At 38.1% G+C, this 24,475-nt stretch overlaps 1 protein-coding gene across 1 annotated transcript in view; it reads left to right on the top strand.

Moving 5' to 3' along the window:
* The window catches only part of LOC124163477 (dynein regulatory complex protein 1), a 114,983-nt gene that overhangs the window by 39,607 nt on the left and 50,901 nt on the right, over window positions 1–24,475 (top strand). Inside the window, exons 7-8 of the mRNA XM_046540411.1 lie at window positions 594–810; window positions 21,226–21,352. Of these exons, the coding sequence (XP_046396367.1) occupies window positions 594–810; window positions 21,226–21,352 (344 nt within the window). The remainder of the gene's footprint in view (window positions 1–593; window positions 811–21,225; window positions 21,353–24,475) is intronic.

The raw sequence follows: 24,475 nt of genomic DNA, 5'->3' as shown, positions 1-24,475 counted from the left end.
GGAAATTTAGTGATGCAAAAAAACATCGCCTTTCGTCTGGATTTATGCTTACGTTTATCGGATAGATGTTTATCTGTCGCCGCACCACTCCTGTTCCTGTATATCTGTTTGCAACAGGTATATTGGCTATTATTTGCTCCACCTCCGGTAAAGCGACAATTCGCTATAGCGAGTGTTTTTTAGTGCACCATGGGGTGTCGTTATATCGAGGTTGCACTGTATTCTCTTTTACATCCTTTATAACCTGTCCTATATAACTCATTCGGGGCCGTCCCTTGCCCTTTTTCCCTTCCACTTGTCCTTCAACGATTGTCTTCATCAGACCATCGTGCCTCAAAATGTGGCCAACTAAGTTGTCCCTTCCTCTGCTTAAGGTTTTTCGGAGGCTTCTCTTTTCTCCCACTCTCCTTAGCACTTCCTGGTTACTCACTCGGTCAATCCATTTTATCTTTATCATTCTTATTATCTAATAGCTCAGTTATTTCAAAGATTGAAAAGTGATGGTGTGAATTACTTTTAGTTTAAATGACAATAGTTAAGTATTTTTTGTCACTTTATGTACTATATTTTGCAAACTATTTTTGAAATTTCAGGTTACTTGATCAGATTTCCAAATTAAAGTCTAAAATTGCTGAGACAGAGCACAAGACAAAAGTTGACACAGCTAAATTAACAGACGAAGTAATACGTCTACACAAGAATATTGTGGACATAGAAGATAAGTCTGAGAAGTTTTCTGAGGTCAATGACAAAAAGTTCCAAGGGTTGTGGAAAATGAACCAGAAAAATATTATGGAACTTCTTGAAAAGGTAATGTGATGATTGAAAAAAATGATTTATTATTCAAGGATCAAGCGATAATCATAATGTGAATTTTAATGTTTTACGCTGTTTGTTAAATGAGGCCCTCCAATACTCGCTAATGGGTCGATTAGCCCCATCTGGATTTTAAATACTTATCACTTCATCAATTTTCATTTCAGCGGTGCTATATATGATGATAACTTGATTGGCACATTGGCTGATTCATCAGAATTCACTGCCAAAACTTGTGATAGGTGTGGGTATTTGGCCTATGGGACGTAAAAGTAAAAAAAAATCATCGGGAGAGGAAAATTTGAAAACTCGAAAAAGTCGAGTTTTATTTAGTTTTTGAGATTTATCAACTTGAATTTACATGGAAGCCTCATAGGGACGAAAACTTTTTCACTATTATCGGGTATTTATAAATGTCTAAGGAACATGAAATTTCCTTGACAGAAACTATATTTTTTGGTGATTTATTGATGTTGTTGCCATTGCGATATATGTATTGATACTAACAAGGGGAGACCACGAACCTTGCTCCACCTTTTTCAATGCCGTATTTTTTATGGCCTTCGGAATGGTGAACACATCCCTGAACTAGGCCTTAGTTTGGCTGTAATTAATTAATTTTCATGCGGTACTTTTCACAAGCCACGTATAGTTTCATAACATCGCACCATTCAGTAGACGGGTCAGGTGGGGTAGTGATAGCGTTTAAGGCTACCACCCGGGGGACCAGGGTTCGGGGCTTCGTGATGGCTATACATTTTGTTGTCTTCATTGTGATTATATTTTTTATCATCATAATGGCGTTTAGGTATTTAAGCAGTGTCATTTCAAACACGGAGATACAACGACTACACTAGCAAGGGTTGGTGTGCGCCAAAATTTTAATTTTTTCATTGCTTATACTGATCAACTTCCACATTAAAAATGGAAACCACTCTTGCGAGAGCGCATGCCATTAAAGGCTCACGGTGGTCAACAACATACGTACGGACATAATTAATAAGAACACAAAACGATTATAAAATACCATATATCTCGAACACTTGTAATTCACTTTACTCCAAAGGGAGTTTACTTACACAGTACCTATGTGCTAAAAGAACCATTCCGAAATATAATTTCAATTAATAAATAGGATGAAATAAAAGTTGATGACCCTGGACCGGGCATGCTGGTGCATTAAATACGTCAATCTTCGAAAACCAAGGATTTCAACATCGTACGTACATTCAGGGCTATAATGGTCTCTCGTATTCCTACAATGTACTTTGACTGTCTATACATATTGCGAGTTTTCAAAGTTCGAGGTATTGTAGCTAATTTTTGAAGTGAAAACTTCTTTAGCAGCGTTAAGCACTTCTGCGGGATGGGGAAAAAGCATAGAATTCGCGTGAGAGTGACCGACCCGACACCGTGATCGCTACAGGGAGATCTACATTTCCATCTTAAAATTCGTCTCTTGATATCTCATCTAGGTAGTGTAGTGGTCAGTATCCCCGCCTGTCACGCGGGAGACTGGGGTTCGATTCCCCGCCGGGGAGGATTTTTTTCTCAATCTCATACAATTTAAAAAATTTTACAATGGATATTTCAACTACGCAGGCTGACTAGGTGTAGTAAATAAACTTTGATAATACAGTCGGATCCGGATTTAACGTCTTCGCATTTAACATTTTTCCGCATTTAGCGTTTATTTTTTGGGGTCCCGATTCATTCCCTATTAGAACAATGTAAAAATAATCCGTATTTAGTGTTTCCGCATTTTGCGTTTTTCCGCATTTATGGTCGTAAAAATTTTTCCCGCACAAGATTTTTTTGCCCGATTTAACGTTTTTTCATGACAGTTCGTGCAAATGATTATCCAAATCTTCGAATTTCTGCTCGTCAACAAGAAGAGTCCCATAGAAGTTTACCAAGAGTCGATAGAATACCGGGGAATGCTTCTTCAACTGCTTTCTTCTGCGAATGCAGCGCTGGGACCTTCAACTCGCTAGCTGGGTGATGTCTTCTCGTAATGTTTCGCTCCCTTTCTAGTCCAAACACCAGGCACTTTTTGGATCAGATCCGATCTAATGGAGCAAAGTCATCCCTTAATAACCTCAAACTACCTTATCCTTCACTTTTGGAATTTTACTTCTATGATAATTGACGACTGATGACACGAGTTTTTCTCCGAGGGCCGCTACAATGACGGTTTTCTCGTAATGTTTTCACTTGATGGCTTATGCCCCTTTCAACTCTACTTTCTACGGGCAGTCCAATTTTAGCCCAATATTTTTCCAGTCAACTGCTTTCTCTTTTCAAAAGAGGAGACACAATATCATTTGCGCAGTTCACCAGATGATTCTTTCTATGGATTTCAGTTTCCACGGAGGAACAGAAAAAGAACCGAGGAAGCGTTTCCCCTGTCATGATCGTGAAAGAGAGCATTCTTTCCCTACGGAACAACATTGTTTCACATCGTAATTTAGATATCCCGGAGCCCATTTACCGACATGCGGTTGGTTGATATCGCTGTCGATTCAAAGATATTTATCTGGGGCTATTTTATGTCAAAAGGGAATGACAATTGGAGTTTTGACGAACTATCACGGTCCATGACTCTAAATAAATCGCTCATGCCGGAAAAAAATCACCGCATAATCACGGTAAAAAAAGATCACGGATAGAGCGCGGAAAAATACGAAAATCCAGCAGGATTGCCCATGGTGGTTGACTTCGACATCATAACTCGGACGAAGTTGCCAAACTCTAGAGGCACTGACAATTTGTCAGAAGAAATCCAGTTCTGTTGAAGATTAAACCTTTTCACTTAACAGAGTTTAGCAAATCGCTATTCAAGGTCCAACCAAATTTTATTAAAGGCTGCGGTGAAACAAGGTGAGTCGGCGTCAAGGTGATTAGCGCGCCGCGTAAGCAACTTCTCCCGCCTCCATTCGACCTGCATGAGGCCGCGGATATATGACAATCTGGTGTTATCATTGAGTTGAATCACCATCGACTTGTAGGCATACTAGAAATAAGATTTTCCTTTTTTGGATGACCTCGAAATCCAAAATGTGCGCGCAGGAGGCTTTTTAAAGGCTCATAAATCCCTCGTTTCGCGGAGGCTACAGAAAACTAGTTTTAAAGTATACCGGGATTTAAGTTTTAAAGGATCCGGGTTCGAATCCCGGTCAAAAGGAATGATTTTTTTCTTTGTGGATTTTTTGCACGCTACAGAAAACGTTAAGTTGACAAAATTCCAATAAACCTCCCTTTTACTAGTTATTCGGTAGTTTGGAATTCGGGATTAGCGATCTTCTGTTGTCATTTTATTTCACTCATCTTTATTGTTGCAATGACGATTTTTTTAGGATATGCTTACACCTCTTCTTATTACATTAGAAATGCTATAGTCACTTACATGTCACTTTTATAGAAAAAAATTTAAAATTTCATTGAGACGACTGAAATATGAGTAAAAATGGAATCACTAACGTCCATAATAATATTCCGTGGGAATACTTTTAAGTTGATGTACATTATAATTTTCTTAAAATATTTCATTAAAGCAATTGTCATCCTCTCATTACCTACTTATTTCTACTACCCATTTTTTTAGCTGATTCCTGAAAAGTATTATCCAACCCTCACTGGGCAGAGAAAATTTAATCAATGAATTTTTTGCTGCATGCAGCACCTTTTAGTTGCTTAAAATAATATATTTTATTCATAAAAAGCCATTCCATTCATTACAGACCCTAAAACCTGAAAAAAATGGCATGTCCTCATTTAGTGTTTGTCCGCATTTAGTGTTTTAAATTGTGTCCCCCCTGAAAAACCTTAAATCAGGATTCCACTGTATATAGACAGTTAAAATCTTTTTGTTTTAAAAATATTAAAATTGAAAATAAAAATCTATAGTGTATATTGTATGAGTTCATTAAATATAAAGAGCTCGTGCATGAACGTGCAGAAGTACGTAGAGTACGCGCACGATTCACGAAAAAGATTCATCTACTATAGTAAGATGAATCTTTTTCGTGAATCGTGTGCGTATTCTTTCTGCTTTCAAATTTGAAATGTAATTAGAACTTTGTTTAAAATATTGCAATATGAACTTTTTGAAGTGAAAACTTCTTTAGCGGCGTTAAGCACTTTTGCGGGATGGGGAAAAAGCATAGAATTCTCGCGAGCGTCACCAACCCGACACCGCGATCGCTACAGCGAGATATACATATGCATAGTGTGTATAGTGTATACAATGGTATAGGTTGCGTCACCGCTATACTTTTACATACTGAATACTGGCATATGTCTGCTTCTAGTTCTATACTGTACATGTGTACTTTTTCTATAAAGTGCGTATTATTTTGTAGACTGTTAATAGAGATTAATATATACACTTTGTTAATATATTGTTAATATATAGACTGTTAAAGTCTTTTTGTTTTAAAAATATTAAAATTGAAAATAAAAATCTATTGTGTATATTGTATAAGTTCATTAAATATAAAGAGCTCGTGCATGAACGTGCAGAAGAGTGTACAGTAAGGCGGATCGGAAAAATCGATTTTTTTCAAATCCATCTGGCCCATTGAAAAAAAGTTGTGGGACCGATCAAAAATAAGGCCTGAAAAATTTGAGACCTGTAGGTGAACCCCTGACCCTCGCTCAAATGCAATTTAGGGGGGGAAGGTCGAAATTCGAAAAATATAGTATTTTATGGTCATTTCCTATAGATTTTGCCGAGTTACTGTTCTTCCAGGGCAAAAATTTCGTGCATTTTGACGTATCTGCCACCGTTTAGCCACAAAATGCCTAATTTGAGTCCGCGCCTGCGGAGATAATATTCCAACGCCCACGCAGCATCGCGGATACAAGAGCCGCAGGCCGATCCCCTCCCCTTCCCGCTCACTTCTACCCCTCCCACGCCTCCAATACAGCAAAATCCATCCCGCGTATACTGCTAGGAGGTCATTTATCTTTGATAATATAAATCGGAAGATGGTAGAGGGTAATAAAGGAAGCTTAGTGAGACGACTTGTCCCTTATTAGGCGCCTCGTCGGGGTTAAACAAATCGATGTTACCAACTTTTAGAGAAGTGATGAAATATTTTTAGATCCGAGAACGCAGGAAAGGAGCCTACGGCCCATGAAAAGGCCTCTCGAGTGGCTATAAAGGTGTGCGAACTATGGTGACCCTTCCCTTCCATTATGTGTGTGACTAAATGATTTAGCGGTACAAAAGGAAGTACTAAAACTTACGGAAAATGCGAATAGGCCAAACGTAGGGTTTTGCTTAAGTACAAACCTGAAGCACTTTGGAAAGAACATTTGAAATTATGCGATATTTTTGCGTGTAAGTGCAAGAAGGAGCATAATGTTCCCCCCAATGAATAAGTATGTTGAGAGACCAGCGGACGAAACTAAAGATGATGGCTGCAGAATTGAGTCCTAAAGAAACTCGACAACTGAGGAAAAAAAAGAGAATTGCCGGAGAGTGTTGAGTCAACATCGTCAATTCTTGTATGGGAAAATAGTATAAAAAATTTTCTTCATCAATTCATCCGAAGAAAATTAAACTGAAGAGATATCATCCGATTTTTATCTCTACTTTCCTCATCAAATAAAAATTCAGGACTAAACTCAAACTGGAACTTCTGCGAGGAAAATGCGTCTGCCAAATGTGATAGAGGTATATGCAAGAACCAAGAACAGCAATGATCGTCCCCGCAACTTTAGTTGACGCAAAAATCATAACTTCGTAAGAAACATCCAAGGTAGTTTGCAAGAATTACTTACGTAGACAGAAAAAGATGCTAATTATTGTGAATACGAAAAGAGAGGTATCAAAGGGTGTCATCAAAGGGCTACATTTTTGTGGAGTGAAAGACTATACTTTTGTCTGATGAAAAAAGGCAAGAGCACTTATCAATCCAAGTTTAGAGGGGAATGTGTGATGTTAGTTGAAGAAACAGGGTCCCACTTTTGGGTTCGCCTCCCCAGTCGTAGGATTAGCAAAAGTTATAAAATCTGCGATTCTCGATTCCTTTCCGAGTGAAAATTAGATACACGAAAATAAAAAGGATTTGAATGCGATGGTGAATACCGCCCAAAAAGGAGGCATCATCCCTATGCTACAAGCATAATTCCAACATCCCTTGCTATGTGAGTAAACTCTTCTCGGGATTCCCACCGGGTTAATGTTTCCATAATGGCAAACGTTTCAAGCTCCGACTCGGGACTCATCATCAGGGATAAATTTCGTTGAATCCCGAGAAGAGTTTACCCACATCATTCGCCGGGAAAGTATCAAATCATATTTCATCCCTTACAGAGGTCTATTTGCTAATTGCACTAATTTGACTTAGATTTGCGGCATAAATATTGGGAGGGCAATCTAAGGACCGAATTTGCGTTGTTGCAAGTATTTGTTTGGCGGCCGATCCGAGATTTTTTAAAGTGCTGGATTTTAATATCAACTTTAAGGACTACTCGCTGATGACATATTGGAGAGAGACCACAGTACCTCCGGCTACATCTGACCTTAGGGCTGTGGATTTTCAAAAATCTGTTGATGAACTTTCAGATTTGAAGTTAAATATTTCTTTTTGTTATAGATACGGACGAGAGATTCGAGAAGATATTCACAAAAACTTTGTTGACAACAGCAAAAGACGAGGAATAACACTGATATAAGAAATACAGATTGGAAAGCAGGTAATTGAAAAATTCTTTCGTGATTGTTCATCCACAGACGATACTGAAACATTAAATATTTAGACTAACGAAGTAAGACGCACTTGGTGTGAATTTTGGTGCATTTGGCGCGTGGGAGAAGCTTGCGGGGAGGGGACGCGAGCGGCTTTCGCCCAAAATCCATTTAATCATATCTGTCGGACAAAACCGAAATTGAAGCGCATATCCGAAGGTAGCACACCTTTATAGCCACTCGAGAGGCCTTTTCATGGGCCGTAGGCTCCTTTCCTGCGTTCTCGGATCTAAAAATATTTCATCACTTCTCTAAAAGTTGGTAACATCGATTTGTTTAACCCCGACGAGGCGCCTAATAAGGGACAAGTCGTCTCACTAAGCTTCCTTTATTACCTTCTACCATCTTCCGATTTATATTATCAAAGATAAATGACCTCCTAGCAGTATATGCGGGATGGATTTTGCTGTATTGGAGGCGTGGGAGGGGTAGAAGTGAGCGGGAAGGGGAGGGGATCGGCCTGCGGCTCTTGTATCCGCGATGCTGCGTGGGCGTTGGAATATTATCTCCGCAGGCGCGGACTCAAATTAGGCATTTTGTGGCTAAACGGTGGCAGATACGTCAAAATGCACGAAATTTTTGCCCTGGAAGAACAGTAACTCGGCAAAATCTATAGGAAATGACCATAAAATACTATATTTTTCGAATTTCGACCTTCCCCCCCTAAATTGCATTTGAGCGAGGGTCAGGGGTTCACCTACAGGTCTCAAATTTTTCAGGCCTTATTTTTGATCGGTCCCACAACTTTTTTTCAATGGGCCAGATGGATTTGAAAAAAATCGATTTTTCCGATCCGCCCTAGTGTACAGTGTACACGCTATAAAAATACAGGTCAGTACAATTTAAGGCAGTTTCTTTTATGTGCATAGTGAACAATTATAGGTTTAAAGCATATTAAATAAAATAAATAAAAGCATATTATATTTTAATATATAAATGATGTTACTTTCTATTCATACACATCGTATTTTTAATATATATTTAATAATAAACAGTTTGCTGAAAAAAATAATTTCAATTTTTGTTGAAAAATGAGTATTACTGGAAAAATTAGTTCCTTAATAATATTAAATCTATATAAAAAGTAAATGTATAATAATTATTTCAGTTTTCACTTCTGTCGGCCAGTCCCACGACTGCCCCGTTTTTTTTTTTAGATCAGCAAGTGGAACCCGTCATGCGTGGCATATAAATTATGCCGTGCGACCGGCCGTGTACCACCTGTGTACCTTTATATCTGTATCACCTGTTAATGTACAAGATTTAACTAATTTCTACAAGTAAAGATTAATTTTAATAAAAATCGAGTGTTATCATATATGTACATAGCATGGGCAAAGTATGCCATTCGCTCGGTTGTGTAGAAATAGCCGTCGTGCCCGCAGAGGGTTAAAAGCAACAATTACACCAAATGTGTCTTGTGCTCGCCGCTTCCCAAAATCTTCCGTAGCCCTTCCAATATAATAACAAGAGGCCCACCAACAAATGTCATTTCTTCGAAAAAAAGCCACTGTTAAAGCCCCCCGTTAATCTTTCGGTATGTTTTTGAGGAGAGTAGCAAGTGGAGCCTTCACTTCTCCACATTGGAAATGACACTGCTAAACACCATTATGATGATAAAAAAATAGTCTCATGTCGATGCTTGTCGCAATTAAAATTAATGATAAAGTTGATGCCGTATGATCACAATGAAGACAACAAAATATATAGGTAGCCATCACGAAGCCCCGAAGTCTGGTCCCCTGGATGGTAGCCTTAAACACTACCACTACCCCTGTTTTCCTGCTAGCAAAATCAAATTGACTCTTAGTGAAAATTGAAAATAAGGTATTAAATTAGGTAAAAGTTAAAGAAAACGAATCCAGTGTTAACAGTCAAAGTTATGATTGATACAAGTGTACGCTCGATAGATGCATTTGGAAACAATGGTATTATATTTGGGAAAATAGAACTAGGTATATGAAATGTTGGGACAGTAACATACCTTATGCAGGTATACATCATAATAGGGTGGTTTCCTATAATTTTTTTATTGCCTAAATCGAAAGAGTATTACTCCTAGAGTACGTATTTCATGCTTTTAGATTTTTAAATGACGATATCTATTTTTCGCGATTAAATGAAAAGTGAAAATTTTCAAGCGCGCGAAAACGCGACGCGTAAGTATGAATGCCGGTAAATCTCTCCGTGTGACGTATTTCTGGTTCCTGCTGCCGCCCTGTGAGGTGACCTTGAGGTGAGTTGAGCGCTGATACAACGCAGGCTGCTAGCGGGTAGCTGAGTACCCTGCTGGCTGGTAGCGCTTGGCTTAAATAAGTATTATTAATACTTTATCAAATGAAGAAAACTTTCTGACCTTAGCCAGTTTTAATAAGTGATTATTAAGACATGTTTCCCTGAGCTCTGCGCCTCATGCATGCATTGGTAATCTTAGACGATGTATAACTCCTATCTTCTCGTATAGAAACTAGGTCCCTGTGACGTCATGTGGAGTGGCATCGCATGGGTGCCAATCTGGCCCTTTTCAAATGAGGATAAAATTGGACCATTACCATTCGTCTAAACCGGTATTTCTAAAACAAAATAATTTGTATACTATGAATACAGTAATGGTGGGTAACAAATCTCAACCAATGCCTTTTGTTTTCTTTGATGAAGGAAACTACCCTATTGAAAGTAATCCTTACTTAAGAAGATATATCGTTATAAATTTATACAAATAATTGCAGTTTTATCCAATGGTAACGAATGTAGCTGTCTTATATTTTCAGAGTATTACATAGAGTAGATAGATTACATTTCAGAGTAATATAAGTATTTGGTTATATTAATGCCTTCTTGCTAACTGTGGTTTTCAATTTATATCCCTATCTATTTTCAACGAAAAGTAATGGGAAATATGTATAACTCTTTTCCCTTTTCTTACCATTCCATTTCAGGGATATCATTGAAATTACAAGGCTATAATCCTCATCAAGAAGGTCACATGTGACCATGATCAAAAGTCCACTTGATCGATTTTTCTGCGAGTATTGTCAAATCGACTTACCTTGGACTCAACTTTTGGCTAATAATTTTTTCATTTGAATAGTTATGAGAGTGAAACTCATATGGAGAATTAATATTAGGGTACTTAATGAAATAAATTTTAAAGCTAAATAATCCAGTTAATATTACAGGGTTCCCACTCAACCGTGAAAACCTTAAAACCCTGAATAAGCCGTGAATTTCGTCTACCGTGAAAAAACCTGGGAAAAGCCGTGATTTTCGCCATGAAACCTTAAAAATATCTCAATCTTGATAATAATACTACGATTGACTGATCAAATTCGATGTTAATCATGTTTCATGGTCAGGCACGCGCAGACTCTTAGTCTACGCATTTCTCTACACACAAATATTCGAAGTGTAGTAATTGGTCCGTAATATATGACGCCACATTGACCGATATTTTCCATTTTAAGGAGGAAGTAGGTATGCTATTTTGTCTAAGCGTTTCAATTTCAGTGATAGCTTGGCATGGTGTACATATTCGAAAAGGGACGAATGAAATAACTTGCATTTCTAATGGACCCAGAATGAACCATTTACGAAACTTATCTGATTTGTAACTCGAGGTTCGGTTCCCACACAAAATTAGGGCACATACCATATGCTTCGAAATATGAGTTTGCCATTGGAATTTTACTTAAGGAAACATTTCTACGGCAAATAGGCTTTCAATTTATGGCAATGGCTCTCAATAGACTACGCTCACCTCGTTTGAATCTATGTGAATGATAAAGTAAAAGTGAAAATAACGTGTTTCAGTAGGTATTTATTTTGTCCTAATGTATTTAAAACCAAGTGAATTATACAGTGGAACCCCGATCTATCGTTCCCGCATTCATTGTTAGCCGTTCCTGGTCCCAAATAAAGTTCTGTAAAGGCGATGTAATTTTTTCCTGCATCCATCGTTCTCCAAAGTATCGTTTTCCTCTCATTGATCGTTTGAAGATCGCGGTCCCGTCGTATAATTTTCCCGCATCCATCGTTTGACGAAAATGAGACGAAGTGTTTACAACGAGTTGTTTGTGGCTTATAGCGACAGAACCCTCCAGGAGATTGAATTACAATAGGGAGAAGCTGAGTGCCGTGGGATAGTTACATTAGCGCATTTCCCAAGATCTGCTATCCCCCTCCACTCAGGACTCGCCTCCCCCCCTCTGAAGCTTTCCTCTTCTCCGAAATAAAAAAAAAGGTCTCAGCTCGCACAGGGATCGTATTACGAAGACCTTAGCTTAGAAAAAAATATCAAGTTACACGAGAACAATAGGAACATGTTTCGCGCCCCCCCCCCCCCCCCCCCTTTTCTCACCCGCTGACCTTTTTCAGAGTAACTGCTTCAAAGTTCCCAGTTTCTGGAGGTCAACTGCTGCTTAAATACCTATTAGCCCAAAAGGTGTCTAACAATGAATTTCGGCAGTTGGCATTATACTTTAATTAGATTGAAATATTTATAAAGTGCACATAATTAAAAAAAGAATGAGACCAAACACGACGTATTTCTTACGTTATTATGCATTTAAAACAAGAAAATAGTTGGAAAAAAAACAAGAAAATAGTTGGAATAAATAGTTGATGATTTCTGGCAAAACTCGATATCTTCATAGCTGAGCTTCTTGGCAGTTAATGTGGCATTTTTCCGAAAACAGGATATCAGGTTATCATCAGTTATCAATTTACGAGTTATACTATAAGTCTCAGTTGTAAGAGTTACTGAGGAAGGGATATCTTCTCAAGATATTTTGTTTCTCCGTACTAACAATCCGAATTCATGTACTCATCTGGCGCTACGATAATTAGAAAAGAATGTGTAAGTTGCCTTCTCTTTAGAACAAAAAATTTCATGGCGCAGTCATATGTTTATGCTTCACCCTCTGCAGTATGTTCTGCGTAAGATGTACGCGATAGCATCAGTTCCGAACTTCACCTCGCATGAGTGGTTCCGTAACTTTCCCATGTGGGTTGACTTCAAACTAGGGAGTGTTTTTCATGAGGGTTTGATAAAGTAAGGTTTCATTTGTTTTAGTTTTATTTTTATCCGTCTTTGGACCATCGCCCTTCTGAAAAAAGTGAGTTCTTTAAAAGATGGACTGAAAATAATTGAATATGAAGAAAAGCATCTGGGATAGAAGCGCGTGAATATTGGAGAACGCCTCGGGCTGTCCGCTAGCACATGACGGTAGGGGGTAGAGCGAGCTACCAGTGAAAACAAGAAGTGGGATGCAGCCGAGGCTCAGGCGGGTGTGCCGCTGACGATTAACGCAACGTTGTTCACGCTTTACACATGGCCTAAATTACATGAAAAATATATTTATTAGACAGGAACATTACAAATAATGGACTAATTTTGGCCTATATGATCCATCTCACAACCAAACACTGCACCGGCGAAAGCGGTTGTTTTAGGCATAACATGCATTATTAAATTACATGCACATGGCTCTCGTGAATACGTGTACTGGAAATGGCGTTTCATGGATTTTTATATCAGAGAGAAATCCATAATAGCAGGGTAAATGCCGAGTGGAGAGCAAACATGTTTAGTGAGGTGGCGTGTTCCTTTAGGATATTTGAAAGAGATATTATTCGAATCAACAATATGGCCTTAGTGTCTCGATAAAGTACTAGTATTCCTGTAATTGGCTAAAATCTTCTTTGAATCCTTTAACAAATATCATAGTTGTGAGCCAAAATCCTGCGTTTCCTGGGACATAGGCAACCTATCCAAACATTCCCGCATCGATTGTTTTCCCGCATTCATCGTTTTTTTGCCCATCCCCCTGAAAAACGATAGATTGAGGTTCCACTGTAATTATATGAAATTGATTTATTGGTTTATTACATTCTATAAACATTTTTAATAAATATTTTCTGCGATCTCAAAAAGATTGGGCAAGGGAAATTTGGTTACTGTGCAGTAATAACAAAGTGCGCAAAAAAACAATCTCTCGGCGAGTAATTAAAAAAGGACTTCTGGTGTTCAGACGGAAGAAGGTCGTAAGGGCATTCGCATATTTAAGGAGGCCGTGGTATTCGGCATCCGGGCAAGAGCGTAGTTGGGTTGGGCCTTAAGTTGGCCCTGAATTTTCCGAACTTTGACGTCATAACAGTTATCACTTCTCATTGCTGCATTTACATTCACGGTGTATGTCGCGTACGTTAATTTTTAGTTAATATACGGCCGGTGATTGTCCTATTGTTGACTTATAAACGGAACATGAATTTGACATTGAGACCGTGAAAACCTGAAAAAAAACGTGAAAACTTGGAGAAAAAACCTTGAAAACCTGGAAAAAACCGTGAATTTCATTATTTAGGTAGTGTGGGAACCCTGTATAAATGAAGTTGTGATCGATACAACTATTTATTCTAAATAAGCAGTCGCCGATGTGAAAATACATATTCATATCAATTTACAGTTATAGTAAGGATGAGTTGCTTCTTAAATGTTTTCGGTTCTCAGTACCGGTCTGGTTTTCCCTCCACGTTCTCGATACTCGGTTCCAAGGATGAACTCTTATTATCTGAATTAATGGCAAATTTAAATGAACAATCACAGGAACTGAATCAAAATAATATCACTTAAGGTGTAAATTAGCAGGAAAGCTCTGTAAAAAAAAACTTAACGATTTTCTCCATAATTTTGTTTTCCAAGAAAAAATGTTTTAATAACATGTTGTTAAAGAATGCATTATCGACCAATATGTCACATTACATCAGGCAGCCACTGGTTCTTTCTCCAGGCTTTGATTTAAAAAATTCAACATTTTTACCCTATCTGGGTCTAATCTATTCTATTTTTTGTCAGAAATATTGCCATGAATAGGTGTTCGCTGAAAACAGAAGCGATGGATGTTGATTTTTGAAGGCCCACCCAAAATATGCTCAGAGCACAGTTTCCATACTGCAGAGCATCTGAATCAATAGTGAAACTCCCTCAACTTCTGACGACATCATCCGTTAATTTGTTGTTACTTGTGAGTCAGTTCAAAATGTATTCCACACTCTGCGATTTAGCTTAAAATGTTACTGAAATTGACAACTTATTCGCATGCTTCACTGTCACAGTTCTTATTACCTCAGCAATAAACTACTCAACACGCTAGTAGAGTGACATCATGGATATACTGGGCAGACATTAGTTAATGCAATATTATAATGCGGTATTGCATTCTGCAGGATAACCACACCTTTCGATGCCTTGCATAGGGTTATCAACTTACGAACAAGCTCTTGGAACGCATCTTGCTCGTGTGTTGTGACATTAGGGGCGGTCATCAAACAACTTTTTTTGAAATTCAAAGTTCGACATATGTCAAATTGTAGCCCGAGGTACCAAATGAACAGAGAAAAATTTTTCTTCCTGTAGGTTGACATCCTACGGTGGCACCAGAGCCATTTATGTTTAGGGTAGGCAACCCGCAACACATACCCTCTTTTTATGCTATTTCGGCGATAAATGTCATGATATAAATGTTTTTTTCAGCCGATTCTGCAACATTCATGTCTGAAATTGTTGCATAATGCATGTCTGAAATTGCAAAATAATCATGAATATCTCTTGTCTCAAATAGGGCAGTCTTAATTTTCATGCATTTGCCTCTTATAGACTTTCCTTGTCCTCCTAATCTAGCCTTGCTGTGAGTAGAGATGGCATAAACAACTCTTTTTGTGGAGCTGCCTCTCCGCTCACAGCACACTACAGAGAGCCACTTGCACAGTGCGACTCAGCAAAGCATTTCTGGGAGGAGGGGAAGAGGGGAGTGGAAGAAAGGGGAAAAGGGGAAGGTGGTGAGGGGGGGATTTCTGAACAAACATTTAAAATGCTACATTTCTTAAATCATAATTTGAAAAATTGATTTAAAATCATTCACGTATTGCATTGCCACAATGCTTAACAGGTTATATAATGTAGGAACCTATTCTGCCGATATGTTATATGGAAGACAGAAAATGTATCCATCTCCAATGCTTCTAGATGACGAAAATTTTAAAAATTCTGTTGTAATGAAATATTCTCTCTGAAACTACATAATCATGTTAAAAATTCATAGTTAATTTCCTCAATTAATCTTAGTTGTTTATCCTAGAACTAATTGTCATTCATGTCTGATATTATTTTCATAAATTTGCCGCTGACAAAAACTATTACATGAGAGTCTTCAACTCTATTTCTTTCACGATGCATGGAAAATGCCGGAGAGAATTATGATGAGGGTCGTATGAGATTATTTAGAGTAATACTCAGAAAATGAATCAGGAGAATCTTTCAAGGGACGTGAAAAGGTGAGCAGTGGGCTACCCGCAAAAAATGCCATGTGCTCCCTTTGACCAAACGTGTGATGAGCCTCACACGGAAAATGTATGTGGAAGGAGTCGTGTGCGCATGGAGTCCGACTTCCACCGCTCATGACTCCAACACCCACAGCTCCCGCTCTTTCTTCACAATGTTCTCAAATCCGGGGAATCGAAAAGACAAGTTGATGCATTATTTCTAGAGTTTAACCCATTAAATCCCAAGCATATTAATAACTTAAAAATTCCAAATATTTTGATAAATTAGCAATAAAACAGACTGAAATAAGGCAAATTATCAATTTTTATATTTTTATTGTTTTTAGTTTGCCGTTGGTGAAACGTTGCGTGTACGCAATGTTGGGAGTTCCCCGGGTCAAATGAGCCGTTTTGCTTTTTTTTCGGAACTCTTTTATTTTTGCAAATAATTCTTTTTGATTATAACCCAAACACATAATTAACCGAAAATATTGATTAAACTTTGTATTGTTCATGAAATTTAGAAGAGCAATCAGTATGTAGATGAATATTGCATTTTTGGTAATCACTAATTTTCTGCCTGCTACAAACTCGGCATCTTCATAGTGAATGTTTTCGTCACGATCAATATTGTGGCCAACCTTGTCTTTCCTTACTGCATTTCGCTAACTATTTATTCCGTTATGTCCTATATTATGGCAATTTTAGTTACTATAAGGGTAGTTGCCTAAATAAAAACTTGAAGCTTGCACGTGGTGGAAGGCTCCATATTATCACTAACAGACAATTTATGTCACCCACAAAGTATTTATAAACATTTATAGTATTTGACCGGTTTCGGCTGTTACACCAATATAAAGTACAGAAAATATAAAGCAACCGGTCAAATATGTACTAGGAATTTTTATTTCGCGATGGTAACAAAGTGTCTGCGATTGAATATGAGTAATTTCTCCTTCACTGTTTTCTTTTTTCTTGAGGAAACATAACACTATTTCTGAACAAAAATATGCCTGACTGATGGTTGATCCAATTACAACCTCAAATTTACAAATGGATCCAATATACCGAAATTCAGTAATACATTTAGTTAAATATCAAGCCAACTCAAAGAATAACGCATTCTTTTTACCGATCATACAATCAAAACAACCTTACTTTCCCTTGGTCAGTTCCTTTTGAGTGCGAGGAAGGCAACTTGCGACTCTGTTTTCTCTCACACTACAAGGGATTCTTTAGTCATAATTGGGAAAAATCCCATTTGAGACAAAAGTATCAGTAAAAAATAACTTGAAATTATTTTCAAAATTAAATAAGTGAGACCTTGCAACTTCAATAACTTTTGCCAGGCCAACTACAACCCTTTCCACTTAACTCAAAGAGGTATCAGTTTTTTCAGATGCTCATCCATAGACAGAAAATTTTCCCAAGGAAGATATCATTCTCCACAAATTAACCCCAAATCTTACTGGTTTTCCTGTTATAAACATTTTAACTGTATGGCGGCCAAAATATGGTATCATATTCTCGTCCAAAGATAATTTATGAGAAATTGCATGAAACCATAGAAATATTTGGTTGAGCTCGCAAAGTATGGACGTATCTTAGAAAACTTATCCCCCTTGTCCAAACTTCTGTTACCAACCAGGCATATGAACATTTTAGGTTCAACAAAACGCTTCAGGGACATCGTTTGACGCACAAGAGGAACGCCTTTATCAGCGTCCTTACTCCAGTAATATTTTGTATAAGGTGTGATAACCACTAAACATCAGAACGTAAGAAATACCACACTATTGTAATATTTTCTGAGAATTTCATGCACTATGATCATTGGCGATAGTGAGCAACTCAGGCTGCGAATGTGGGTTCAGCTCATTTGGAGGGAACAATTGTTAAACAGACAACCTCAAATATAGTAAAAGCAGATGGAACAGAACATTGCCCCTTCTAGATACTGTAATAACCATAAAGCCCTTTACCTGAGTCAATATACCAAGAAATATTTTTCTTGGAATCCCAGTGCATTCATCGTCACTCATAGTTCTCAAAAAAATTTTTTCGAAATGGCCTGGCCCATTTGGAGCCATACCAGCTCATTATCGTCAGCGGCCAGTGGGCATGAATTTCTCAGAAAATACTGCGATAGTGTGATCCCTCTTATCTCTCCATTCATTTTGCTCACTCGCCAACCCCCGCTGTGCACGGAGACCCCATTGGTGCCGGGATATCCCCGCCCAGCCTAATTATGCATTTTACCCTCCCACTACCTTCCCTTTGAATCCTAGTCAACAACACCACGTAAATACGACTTTACGATCTATTTGCTAACCCTCACATACTCACTTGCTTTTAGCATACTTGTCAACTGCGGTAAGCAGATCGTTCTTACCTGAGGATGCCAGTATATCTTGAAATTTCAGAAATCTGGACATATTCTGGAAGTTTTTATGCACCTTTTAATGTAGGTCATAGTAAATTCCTACTATAGCGCAAGTAAACGCTGATTTAATCTTGCTCGATACGTGAAGTTAAAAACATCTAACAGTCACAACTCAGTGAAAACTCACCACCTGCCAAACATCCTAGTTAGGACCCTTCAAAACTTATGTAGATGTATATTTAGGACTAAAAAAGGACTTAAAATACTGTATAATTGCCTAAAACTGAAGTTTCACCATTAAAGGTAACTTATTCTTGATAAGCAAATAATTTTTCAGTCCAAAAAGAAACACTCTAAACGACTACCGCCGCGGCGCGCCGTTTACCTAGATTACCGGGGTTCTCCCAACGTTGCGTGAATGCAACACTTCCTTTATTCTTAAATAATTTAAAAACCACTTAGTCAAATTCACCCAAATTGTTGCAATGGCCTAGAATACAAATGCATCATTGTATTTGCAGAGAGATATAATCATCGAGTGCCTCAGATTTAACATAATATGTTAACTTAGAAGATAGCCTAGAATAACGACTTACATATAAATGAAAAGGCCATTGTAAAAACAAAAGTTATTAAATTTCTTCTGTAGAAAAATTTATCACGTTTTAGAAAGCATTTAACTACCTATGTTAAAAATATTAACTACTTATCAACAACAAATACGGAGAAAAAAAATCGCAAAGTTTGCGTTGCGTTCACGCAACGTGGGGAAGAAATGGGTTAAGAAAGCTTTCGACACAGTACCTCACAACAAACTTTTCTACAAATTACATTCACGCAGATTAAACAAAACTGTGGTAAACTGGATACGCGACTTTCTCAGTGATCGTAAACAAAAGTAGTTCTTGACATAATTAGCACTGATGTAGTAAAAGTTACATATCAGGTGTTCCACAAGGAAGCGTAATCGGCCCCATTTTGTTCATTGCGTACATTAATGATCTCTGCTCCCGCATTAGCAGTAAAATACATTTCTTTGCTGACAGCGCTGTCATCTATCACGAAATTACTGATCACTCTGACTGTGAAATTCTATCATTGGACTTAAACAACGTTCATTTTTGGAGCCAAGAGTGGGGACTCGAATCTGAGCAAATGCATATCGGTACATTTCTTGCGGAATTCGTCCAACTATAACCATGTTAATGCTGTGGATGGTATTAACGTAAAGGCAACAGACGAAGTGAAGTACTTGGGAGTTACGATAACCTTGAACCTCTCGTGGGGAACGTATTTGTGGCATTGCCCTGAAGAAATAACGATTTGTCAAGCGTATTGTGGGAAGATTTTCGGATGAGAAAGTAAAAGAAAGGTGCTATTTCGCACTCGTCCGATGGCACCTTGAATATGCAGCGAGCGTATGGGATCCAGTGCAGAAAGACTTACTCCAGATGTTAAGCGAATGAGGACTGGGAGCCTCTGGAGACTCGGAGGCTGTGCGCTAGGCTTAGATTGCTTGGACAATTGAGAATGGATATCTTTAAGAGTGACATGGAGAGCATAATATCAGAGCTGCACTGTATTTCCAGGTCTGACAGAAGCGATAAATTAAGAGAGATATTTTGCCGAATGGATAGATATGGGAATTCGTTTTTCCCACGAACTGTAAAGGATTTCAATAAATGCTAGTCGTAATTTCCTTAGAGCACTTCCTTTTTATGTATTTGCAAACGGCTGGTGACCTAACACCCCCAGCCACAGGCCTTTTAGGTGGCTTGCAGGGTATTATGTAGATGTAGATGTAATGTTTCAAAATACAGTACATTCCCGATTATCCCAATGGCTAATGAGGAGGAGAGACGGCATGAATAATCGGAACACACGGATAACCCAAACTTTCACTTCAATGTCTTATAATGCTCATTATTTACGTAAAACAAACGATACATTATTATTTATGCAGTTATTCTGCTATTTTAGAGTGCTTCCCGGACTCATTGAGAGCTTTCTTTTTCAGTCCTCGATTTTTAGTGGCGATAACATGGTTGCACTCGTATTATTAATGCTCCATGTAAGGCCTGGTTTCGAAAACCACACATCCGTGGCAGTGTGACCGTGGATACAGATAAGTGGTTTGCACGAATGCTTCAAAACCACTGCTCGGCATCGGAAACTACACTGTCATGCACCACGCCACGCACTGTCACACACTGCGAGGCTTGGAAAACAGTGACACGGTGCTCCCGTGAATGCAGCTAGCACGTGATCGCTTCTGTTATTTCTGAGGGGATTCTAACGGAAATAATAAGTCCTGTGTATCCCAGCATTAATGCCGTAATTCCAATGATTTTGCATCTGATTAAATTTTTTTTTTAAAGATCGCGGATAAAATTGAGCGAGAGCAAAAATCAACTACCGATAATCCGCAGCCCGGATAATTGGGAGTCTGCTGTAAATACTTTTGTGGTAGAAAAGACGTAATAATGTGGATGATGTAAGAATGCAATGCACACTGTAAGATATTCATGTGATAATGGTTATTTTTCGAGTCTTGGAAAAGTAAGTCCTGAATTAAAAGGACTTGAGCATTTTCTTATCTGTAACAACTTAGTATTTGCTATGATGAATATTAAAAATCTGGAGCTTTGATGAAAAATATTCAATGAAAAATGATTATGTGCTCTGGAAATTTTCTCATGTATGTTTATTAATTTTTTCTTGCGCCAATTGAAAATAATCCTAAGTATTCAATTTGAATATTATGAATATTTATATTGTTTCATTATGTAAAAATGATCATTTCCGCTGTAGCAAAAGAGCAGAGATTCTTGAAGATTTTCAAATTTGTTTACATTCCAAGGACAGATTTTTTAAAACTTTCATAAATTTTATGTTGTGACAATTTTTATGATGAAATTATTTATTATTTGATATTTTTGGATTATTTAAGGTTTTGAATGCTGATCGAGTAATCTGTGAACAGCAGTTATGCATTGAATGGCAGCAGCCTGAAATCCCTTTGCTGGATGATATTTTTCAAAAGCCTCATGATGACAGAAAGGAATCTTCAAACCCTTGTAAGTACTGTCATACATTGCAATTACCATATAAGCACGTGTAAGAGGCACACCTTTTTTTCCCAGAAATTGGAACTGAAAATGGGGGTGCGTCTCTTACACAAACTTATTATTTTCCCCCCCTCCCATTCACCGGTCGCAAGTCCAAGGGGAACTGAGTGGCCTTGGTTTTTAGCGTGAGTCAGTCATCTGAAACCCTAGGTCAAAAACAAGCGGCAGGCAGAGGAGTTTCTCCGTTAGTGATGTATTTTTAAAATGCTCCTGTTATTTTTGCTCACTTGTAAGCATTGTTCGGTCACGTTGGTTCCTCAGAGGTGAACATGGAAAAGATCACTTGGGGTTTTTCGCTCATGAGGGCACGCTAAATTTACTGCCATGAGTGGGCATCCCATGGAATTTATACTGCAAATAGTAATGACTTATCAAGCGTGGAGAAATGGATAGTTTTGAAGGACAATACCTGGTTAATAGTCAACATCTGTCTTGTCGAGTAATTTCCATTACGCTAAGCACCTGATTTTTCAGTAATCATATTCAGATGCTAACATGAGGATTATTGCACCTGAAAATTATATCGGTGTCAAAACCTGTGGTTTGAAAAATTCAAACGAGTGTGTACATTGTTGGACTAAATGGTGGACCGAATAAATCAGAAATGCTTTTAAGTGGAGTACGCTGAAGGAGAGGTCGAGGGGATGGAGCTCTTTCCATCCATCTTTCAAGCAACGAGGCTACGAGCGAAGGAGTAAGGGAAGAACAGGTCCGATCTTGCATGTGATGTCGTTGCCTTCAAAGCGAAGGAGCGAAGGCGCAGCAATATACGCAGTTTGCATGGCCTTAAGTTTCCAGTGCGTCTCTTTTTGTTTGAATGCGCTCATGCTATGCTTGTTTCTTCTGAAATGGTCCTGTTTGGACTATGTTTAATATTAGTAGCCTTGTTGTGACCATAAATCTTTAGGTCAATAAATTAGAGCTTTAAAAACTTAAATGCAGTCTGATATGCATCGCGTTAGGTCTCATTCTTTTTTGAACTTGTGCATGTCATACTATCATACAATTGCTGCAAGCTATCGAGACATTTTTTAGCTCAGTATAGGTGACTCACCTATCATTTGGCCTTAGAATCTGGGAGAATTGAAGCTGGTAGACCGAAAAAGGTCAGTTGGTGAGATGGGGCAGGGATGAAACACGTTTCCATTGTTCCCATGTAACTTGATATTTTCTTTTGAGGCAAGTGATTTATGGTCTGTAGGATCTCGGAAAGGAAAAAAAACAGCAGAGGCATTGGCTGATGGAGGGCCAAGTGTGGTTCCGTAATATCTATGACGTGGTTATTATCCTACAGTACTGAGATTCCCCCGATTGTTGTTTTATCACTTGTGAAGATTCATGCTATGTGTCTGTCATGTTTTGCCTTAAAATTTTCCATCGCTAACATTCTATTGCAATACTCCTACGAGAGCTTTGAAACAAAATTGTTCATGAGTAGAACAAGCAACGTAGAGCAACGGTGTATGGGAAGAGAGGATCGGGACTCTTTCTACTACCTTATGGGACTTTGCAGTCACAAAAGCAGTGATTTAAAATTTCGGATTCATAATTAATTTCTTCGATGAATTTGGATCCGGAGTATTATGTAGATTAGGACTAAAAGTGAATATGTACCTACATGTCTCCGAGCATTATTCATATGGTATAAATTTAGCTGAAAAAAAGCCACGTAAATTTTTAGTATTGAAAGAGGAAATTTTGATAACAGTTGAAAGTCCAGACATATATCTGCAACACCGCATGATAAGATGAAAAAAATGCCGCAAAATTTTTTTCTTTAGCATCGATGCTCAAAATAGAGGTGCATCTCTTACATGTGAGTGGCTCTTACACGCGCTTAGAGGGTAGATGTACATCTGTATTTTGTGGCAGGGGCCAGGCTCAATGCGACTAGTTCTCTCCCCATGAAATGAAGAGAGTAAAGAAAAAAATGAAGTATGATAGCGTGAATTAGAAAAAATAAATCATTCACCAAGGCATGATACTCCTCCGTACGCAATATAATTTGTACATTAATTAAATTTTAAATGTCATGAGGTGAATGTAAGGGAGCAGGTCCAGACGAGGGGTTCACCTTCCCTCCCCCCACCAACCCACCCCCAGAATGAGGGGAGGATATCGTATAGGAGCCTTTGTTTACTTTGCCTGTGTGCTCCTCATTTTCCCCTTTGGATGTGGACTCTTAATTCGATATGGTAATACATCCACCCAATTTGCTGGGACAAATCAAAAGTGGGAAACTTCTGCCCCCCTTGCAGCTTTCAAAAGAGTTCTTCAATCCTTGGAAGGGGATACCTATCAATCTCCAGGTGGGGTTTCATGGCTGTTTTAAAATCTCCACACTTACAGATATTCCCATCTGCCTTGACCATTGGTACATTGTGTGTCGCCCAATCACTAAAATCCTGTGGATAGAGCATCTCCATTTATAATAGACGATCTCATTTGCTGTTCACCTTATCACTCAGGGCTAAGGTAGATGCTCAGGGTGGGCAAAATTCCACTTTCTCGCCTAGTTTAAGATGCACTTTTGTCTTATTTCCATTTTCTTTGCCACGAAAAAAAGAAAGGCTTAGCTAGGAGTGTGAGTGGTGAAGTGTGACTAGTACCATACCTGAGCAGCAAATGGGAGGTAATCTGTGATCCAATCTCTCCTATACAAAGTAATGCTTCCATTAGAGATGGGTCGAATAGCAGATTACCCGAATATCAAATTCGAATATTAAATCATAGCTTGAATATTCAAATATCTTGAACTTTATTCTCAAAATATCTTTTTCTCTAACTCGAATATCGAATTCAAATATTAAATAATTGGTCGAATATTCAAATACCTCAAACTCGAATATCTCGAATACTAGAATTGCACAAAGCATATTAAATATTATTCTTCTATTGCACTTAATGAATGTATAAATAAAAACGTACGTAAGGTAAAAAGGTATTTTTCAATTGCACTATTCCTTTTGTTGGGTGATATGTACTGTTTAGACAGGCTTGTTATCTCTAAAGCAAATTGATTTTTTTATCATCTCAACATTATTTGAATCTTGAAATAAACTGCTTTTGAAT

The sequence above is a fragment of the Ischnura elegans genome, chromosome 8 (genome assembly GCF_921293095.1).
Source record: "Ischnura elegans chromosome 8, ioIscEleg1.1, whole genome shotgun sequence".
Classification (NCBI taxonomy): domain Eukaryota; kingdom Metazoa; phylum Arthropoda; class Insecta; order Odonata; family Coenagrionidae; genus Ischnura; species Ischnura elegans.
The sequence above is the reverse complement of the archived record's forward strand: the minus strand, read 5'-3'. Positions and strand labels throughout refer to the sequence as shown.